Below are 7,680 nucleotides of genomic sequence, written 5' to 3'. Positions count from 1 at the left end.
ACAAAAATATACATTTCATTGCACTTGGCAACAATTTACAACCCTTTGGCACTTGTTGCCAAGTGCAGACATGTAATAATCAAACATCGAGCACAAACACGCGTCTTAATTGTTCCTGGTGTTGGTTTACTTAATTAAAGTTATTGCTTATCGCGTAGCAAACAATACCGCGTCTGATTACAGTTCGCGCTGTCATTAATCACGGAATGCAAAACGTGTGAGCATGTTTACGTAACGATTGGAATTGGATTAGGATTAATGTTCCATTGTGCGCGCTGATATCGATTCTCGCTGCTGGCAACTGGATTAAATACGTCCACAACCTTATAATCAATCGTTTCATTTTTATAAGCACAAAATATAAACTTGGAAAACAATCGTGTGTGTGTGTAATCATTTCGTTAGTTTTCATATGTGTGTGTGTGTGTTTGTTCAATAAATCAGTTCGATGAAGTAATTTAGGCCTTAATAATTGCGTTTAAGTAAGAATCAAATGTTTTCTCGTCAAAATTTAATCGTACGCATGCTATATTTTCATATTATTCATAATCTGCAAGTTGGAGGTGACTTGCAGTGTTACGTGTTTTTTTTTATTCCTTACACTTTCTAGACCTAGATTAATGATGAAACCGGCGGCTTCAGCAATGAGATTGTTTGACATCGTCATGTGCCACAAGAGCATACGTTATGGCCGATGTGCGTTCATTGTTTATGGAATTCTTCGATGCACAGTTTACACGACCAGGAGCCTTCGGGCGGCGCGTTCAGCGGCGGCGACAGGCAGTACATGTGATAACCACGATCGCAATCGTCGCAGAACAATAGCTGATCCTGCAATAAACAATCAGATTTGATTACATTTGTTTCAACCTACAGCAAGGCAATCAAAATCGACTTGTGGAAAAACTTACGTCATTGTCAGACGTGCCGCAAACCGAGCAGCATTTGCACTCGATGCACTGCCATCGATACTTCTTGACGGAAATGTTCATGTTGGCCGTGAACTGCAGGCAGCTGGGATGACCTATGAGAGAGGACAAGCAAGACACGCAAAACGCACGCACGTTAAAACCAAGAGGATGAAATGGGCCGGGGGGAGGAATTTCAAGTTACAAGTGCCGAAGAACAGTGACTTTCCAAGTTACGTAATTTTTCTTATCATTTTCATCTTCACGTTTCACCAGAAACAAATCAAAAATCAATTAATCACAAACAATATGAAACACGCGACCAGCCGAAATATATTGAATTGAAGAATAATTTTTCTTTTCTTACACATCGATCAGAAAAATGTACATAATTTGTGAAGTGCACCTTTCGACATCTTCAGCACTTTGGACAATAAAAAAAAGCTCATCACATCTCGCATCTCGCTTTGCTTTTTATTAATATTGCACTAAAAAGGTTGACGTGTTTACATCATTCATCAGTTAATAAATAGTGTAAAGGTAATGCTTGGAAAATAACTGTTCTCACAACATGTTTGTAAATCGAAACTCTTCTCAAAATCATAATAATCATAAAATTAATTAACAATTCGCTCTAGCTAAGACTCCGCACATCCACATAACACACATATATGATCCCCAATAATTGTATTTGTGTGTTTTGGTGGCGGCGGCGCGCGAGATTTGCAACCTCGATTCGTTTTTGACAAGAATAATATTTCTGTGTTAGCCAACTAACTAACCAACTAAAGGTAATAAATGCCACTGTAAAATGCGATTGATTAATTACATTAGGAAATAAAAGCGAAATTCGTACGTAAATGCAACCAAAAAACGCAACCTATTCGAGAATTTCCAACAACACAACCCACCTAAACAAATATAAGAAGCATACATATTTATATTATCCGTGTGATTTCGCAAATTTTCCTATTCAAATTCAAATTCAAATTCACTCTGCAGAAAGTTTTGTCCAAGCCTTTTGGAAGACAATTTCCAATTTTGTTTCTTTTTTTTGTATAAAAACTATTTTCACTTGCACTGTTTTTGCTTTTTGCTCGCTGAAATTTTGGTGTTTGAAACAATTGCAAGATGACCAAATACAAGTGTCAGTGTGATAAAATTTCCTAAACAAAATTAGCTAATTTTTGGCAGTTTCTCTCACTTCACACACTTTTTTCTTTTTTTGCACCACGCCCTGCATCGTGTTGTGATTTGATATTCGTACAAAACCTACTCGCATTTGTTGTGTTTTTTTGTTTTCGCTTGTTTCGCTTAATTGTAACAAATATATAGATTATACAAGACACACTACACATACTTTTTGCTGGTTGCATCGACCATCGACACTAAATGTTAAAAGATTCCCAATCATTCGAAACTGTCACTAAATCGAAAATATCTCTGTAAGATAATAACCAAATATATATTATGCACTAATATCCCCCGAAATTCGAAACGCCTTAATGATGTGCTGTCGGTAAAATTACTGCCTATTAGAACTTTCGTCTTGCCCATTCATGACTATGCAATTTTGTCTCAATATAATGAAGGAACTTTTTCGTAATTACTAAACGCGCGGGGTGGAAATTCAATACTAAGCTTTCTTTTTGCGCCCCTTCTTGGGCTTCTCGTCCGCTTTGCGCGGCGCTGCTCCCTTACCTGAACGTCCGCAGTCCGAGCAGGAGACCAGCTCTTCCGGCTCGGCGGTTTTCTTGTTCTCGGCGGCGTCGCCGAGACAGAAATCGCAGTAGGGACTTGGCGCCGCTTTGGGTTTCTCACCGAATGGTAGAATTTGTGATGGTTGCGGTAAAGGTGGTGGACCTATGGAGCTGGTGGAAGGCGGCGCGTCGATTTTCTCCGGAACCAGCACCGGCATTTGTGGATCGTCGGATTGTGGTGGTGTGGCAACCGGAAGATTCGGTGGTAGTGTTGGTGGTGCTTGCTGGGAGGGCGCTGCTGCTGCGCCTGCGGCTGCTGCAGCGGCGGCGGCGGCAACAGTCGCCGCTGATGCTGGTCTACCACGCTTGCCAGGAGTGCCTAAACAAACAAACATTCAATTGATAATGTGATACATCTAAATATAATGTGTTTTAATGGAGATATAAAGCTTTAAATAAATATGTCTGTACAATCTGTCGCCATTGAATAATAATGAAGAAAAAACCGCAGAGATGCTTCGAAATGCTGAAAGAAAAATCGGGGATCAAACTATACATTCCCATGCATCACACACACATAAATCACACGCAAAAGATTAGAACAGAAAATTGGTTAATTGAACAAACATAGAAAATCACTAGAAAGAAACAAAATTTGGGTAAAAATATATAAAATAAAAAGAAATATGGCAGTACCGGCTGGATGGTTCAAGAAAGACACGTAACTATCTTGGTAGACGTTATTTCCTGATGACGATGCCGCCGACAGGGAGGCCTCTCCGTCGCTGCCGGCGCCTGGGTTCGACGAGGGCGACGCCTGCGCACCGCCGCCCCGCCACCGGGCGATGCGGGCCCGTTCGGCGCCGGCGGCGGCGGCTGCACGCCGCTCACCGGCGTCGTCGCCTCGCGCGAATTCTCATCGCTAGCGCCTTCTTTGTGCGAGTGTCCGTAGTGGTACGTCAGGCCCGGTCGCGTCTTGTATCGCGCCCCACACACTGAAATTGGTTGTTCACAAATTTGATTGCCTACCACTCAACAACAAACACGCTAAGATAAAGAGATTTTGCTTTTCCAATTGGGTTTTTGCTTTCCTTTAACATACAATTCAAATGATTTGAATGAAGTGTTAACAACACGCTCGAACGCTTAGCTAAAATTTTAGTTTTTCTTTCAATTTTAGGGACTGGAACCGATCGCACCGGGAGAAATTCCTCTTCGTTCGATTGTTGCTTGAGTGATGCGTGAGAATCTCGTGAATCGTGAACCAAAGCGCCAGTATTACGAACCCGAACCGAAATTTTACATTAAATTTATTAAAACTTTAATAAAAAATTGAAAATAATCAAAAAAACCGCTTTCGGTTCGAGTCCCTGCCTAAATAATAAGAAGAAAAAGCACTAAGCATCAAGCGTATATAGGAACACTATTGTTACTAGTTTAATCATAATTAATTATCCATGAGTGTGACTAGTTTCGACTACGGATTAATTTACAATGAAATGTGCTAATATTGTATAGAAACCCCTCTGAATGAGATAAAAACAAACGAAAAACATAAAAACAACCTGTAAAACCCCCAAATCACCACCAACAAATTAAAATCTTAGATGATCACATGAAATTACTTCTAAGAATTAAAGAAATAATTTTATTCTGTGATATCTAAACTATTTTATCAATGACAATGCAAAAAATCAGCCATTTTGTGGTGTTATTTGCACGTGTATGTTGGGTTGCAAACATTTTTAATGCATATTCTTTTACACAATGCAAATAAATCCACAAAAATCAATTTGAAGCATTTAATTGTTGCAATAAATTGTGATTTCTGTACACATTTGTTTATTCTAATAATATTAGCACATCAGAGCCTCGTATTGTTTATTTCATGCTCAGGCACAGTTTTTGTACAATAAATGATATTCTAAATATCAGTTACCTTCTAGCGTTTCGTTTTATTAAATCAGTTTGATTTATGTTAGCCAAAATAAAGTTGTAACAAACAAAAGAATAGTTTCTAGGTTAGTAGCGTGAATACTTACGTTCACACGAAAACGGTTTGTCGGGATCGCCCGGTGTGGGTTCGTAATTGTGCATGGAGGCGCGTTTCCGGCCTCGGCCGCCGCCCTTCTTTCTTCCTGGTGTGCCAGGGGAGTCAACGCTACCACTACCTCGACCCTAGATAATTTTATTTTATTATTTTATGTTTATTTTTATATTTTTTAATGAAAAAATAAACTTACTCTTCCTGTTCCTCGTCGTTTTTTCGCCTTGCGACTTTCTTCATAGTCTAGATCACTATCTTGATCTTGGTCGTCATACGGATCCATTTCGAGGAGTTCCGCTTCGTCGTAGTACCACTCTTTGGCCGCTACTTCATCTTTCAACATTTGACTATCTTTGCTGTCATTGTCTTGCATGATGCCGGGGTTTTCCATTTGTGAGATGGAGTGCAGGTCGGAGTCATCCATGGCTTCGAATCTACCGAATGGGCGGGTGTTGAGGAGATACTGGCGGCGTTTTTTACGCCATCTTGGACGCGGATATGAGTAGATTTGACCCGGCACCATCCCAGGCATTCGCTGTCGTTTTGACATGAATAGTTGCGAGTGGTTCTGGGCGACGCCGGTTTGGCTATCAAGGAAGGGCAGACGCATTCGGCGTTCGATCGATAGGCGAGTGTTGAAACTCGCCGAAGATTCGAGCGCTTCTTTATATGATGAGTCATTTAGAAAACTGTAAATAACAAAAAACAAAACAAATAAATAAAAACTATAAAAATACTAATATTTAGTTAAATAAACCGATTAAAAGCTATATAATTAATAATCAAATCACGAGAAAATTTTAGATAAAAATAAATAAGATTATATTCATACCTTTCAATTTTTTCGACGTTAACAGGATTGATATTATCAATAATGCAGGCAGCCATTTTGTCTGGTTGGGCGGCTCGATCGATTTACTTCAATAGTTTGTTTGTCACTTAATACTGCGTCGTTGTTATCACATAATAAACATAAATCACTACACAGTTATCTGCCGCCGATATGTTTTTATTATAATTTGACTTATTATTGAAGATTTACGACATTTTTTCTGATTACACAAACGCGCAGCGTCTGGCGTCTTCGGCTTCGGCGTCTCTGTTGAAGTATTCCATGCGCATGCGCCAAACATGAAGCCCATCACAATAGTTCCTAAAACCACCGCTAGAAACTAAAATCAAAATAATAAACTTAAATAAATTTAAAATCTAATAATTTACTAAATAAACTTATAAATATTTAAAAATTGTTATTAAATTTAATATGTTAGTGTATATTTTACTAGAATATTGTGTTTTGTTTTACTTACTATTTCTAAAACCAACAATTTTTGACATTTGTCAGCGTAATGGAAGTAAGTTTCGTTTGACTTCCGTTCCATTCCCTTCGAATCAAACGTTCGTGCAAACCGTTGCGTGGCTGCCGTATACAATCAAAAAATAAAACAAACGCGCTCATCACGAAATCCATTTGACACTTTCTCAAATCCCTAACATCACAAAGACAAAATTTGCTAAAGTGTAATCTCATCAAATCTTACTTCCATTCCACCGAAACTCCGCCCCCGCTGTCACTCCTGCACGATCCTGCGCACATTGCAGCGGCCCACTGCACGAAAACGTGATGGACGGTCGTAGGTTGTGAGTGCCGTTAAGCTTATCCGTTCCGCACGCGAGCGAAACGAGCGATACTCATCCGGGTGAGTCGCGGTCGCGGTTTCTAGCTGGCTCAGGTAATCATCATCGAATCATCCGCAATGACTAGTTTAACGCCACGCACGGCGTTCGGCATCGCCGCAGGCGTATGCGGCACGCTCTTCCTCGGCTACTGCATCTACTTCGATCACAAACGGCATAAAGATCCCGAATTCAAACGAAAACTGCGAGAGAGTAAGTGTATTCTTCCCGTATTACACAATGAGTGTTATAATATCATCCACCCTATGCCCTTTGCTGGCATAACTTGACCTTGAAATGCAAATGACTAAGGAAAAATGTATTTTAGAGAGGAGAGCAAAGAAGGCTGCTGGTAGTGGCAAACGCCACATTACAAGCTTCCCAAATATGAAGGACCACGAAGCGGTGCAACGCTTTTTCCTCCAGGAAGTTCAACTGGGTGAGGAATTACTCGGCGCTGGCGATTTGGAAAACGGCGTCGAGCATCTAGCGAACGCTGTCGCCGTCTGTGGACAGCCGAATGAGTTACTGCAGGTACTACAGCAAACGCTGCAACCGCAAGTGTTCCATCTGCTTATCAACCGACTGCCGAACATCGCGCCGCGCATTGTCGCGCACGAACGGAAGATGCAAGAGGACGACATTGAATAAGCGCATGTCATTGCCTTTTGTTGCTGCTAGTCGCGAAACAGTTAGATGTATGTATGTCCAGGATTTAAAAATGAACAACGTTTTAAGTAACGCTCGCATCTCCAATTCTCTTAACAAACAAGCAAACACCGTTTAATTCAAACAAAAAAAAACAATCTGCGCAACTACAAAATTTCTATTCCAAATGAAGCACCACTTTGGAAAATCTCATGTGTTACGTTTAAGTAGGAGAACACCGGCTCGGCAATGTTTTTCTTTTTCTCTCGCTGGGCAGACTATTGAATACTTGATGTAAAGTTTTGAATAAACAATGAAACCAAACAGCGCCGCGCTGATTATGTTATATATTCATTGAATCGTGTGAGATAGAACTCTGTATATGTAAAATGGATGGCCTGCATGCACAACTCTCTCGGTATATTTTTATTCCACTTGTTATGAAGACTTAAGATTCATATCTACGTTTCCCAGGGAAAACCGTGATTGAATTTGATGGAAAATTATAATAGACGATATATTGAACATGATACACATTGATTGAGGGCGATTTGCGTACGCGCAAACTTACAATAAATTGTTGAATGATAGATGTTGGCAATAAAATTCTAATGTTGGATGAGCACAGTGTTTTTATATCAAAAACTTTAGTTTTTGCTTTCTTGAAAAGTACAACAGCCATTTTGAATTAATACTGCAG

The 7,680-nt window shown here is 39.9% G+C and overlaps 2 protein-coding genes across 2 annotated transcripts; one reads left to right on the top strand and one right to left on the bottom strand.

Annotated features, from left to right (window-relative positions):
* Positions 1-324: 324 nt before the first annotated feature.
* LOC135793509 (zinc finger protein ubi-d4 A-like) lies at positions 325-6,107 on the bottom strand. Its single transcript, XM_065304507.1, is given in 9 exon segments — positions 325-831; positions 912-1,024; positions 2,610-2,987; positions 3,305-3,362; positions 3,365-3,603; positions 4,651-4,786; positions 4,852-5,344; positions 5,488-5,827; positions 5,966-6,107. Coding segments are annotated over 8 exon segments (1,602 nt in total). The 5' UTR covers positions 5,544-5,827; positions 5,966-6,107; the 3' UTR covers positions 325-702.
* Positions 6,108-6,247: 140 nt separating this feature from the next.
* On the top strand, positions 6,248-7,602 carry LOC135793511 (mitochondrial import receptor subunit TOM20 homolog). Its single transcript, XM_065304510.1, has 2 exons — positions 6,248-6,545; positions 6,661-7,602. Exons 1-2 carry the CDS (start codon positions 6,413-6,415, stop codon positions 6,981-6,983), a joined length of 456 nt encoding a protein of 151 aa, XP_065160582.1. The 5' UTR covers positions 6,248-6,412; the 3' UTR covers positions 6,984-7,602.
* Positions 7,603-7,680: the final 78 nt, after the last annotated feature.

The sequence above is a fragment of the Atheta coriaria genome, unplaced genomic scaffold (assembly GCF_025399875.1).
Source record: "Atheta coriaria isolate IRGN ID8LTWV9N9 unplaced genomic scaffold, Caltech_Dcor_3.1 hic_scaffold_6_pilon, whole genome shotgun sequence".
NCBI lineage: Eukaryota > Metazoa > Arthropoda > Insecta > Coleoptera > Staphylinidae > Dalotia > Dalotia coriaria.
This window is presented reverse-complemented; position numbering and strand designations above follow the sequence as displayed.

Bases quoted from the DNA above. Each gene is read 5' to 3' on its own strand.
- LOC135793511 (XM_065304510.1), top strand. From the start codon at position 6,413: ATGACTAGTTTAACGCCACGCACGGCGTTCGGCATCGCCGCAGGCGTA. The intron at 6,546-6,660 runs GTAAGTGTATTC...AATGTATTTTAG, and splicing joins CAAACGAAAACTGCGAGAGA to AGAGGAGAGCAAAGAAGGCT.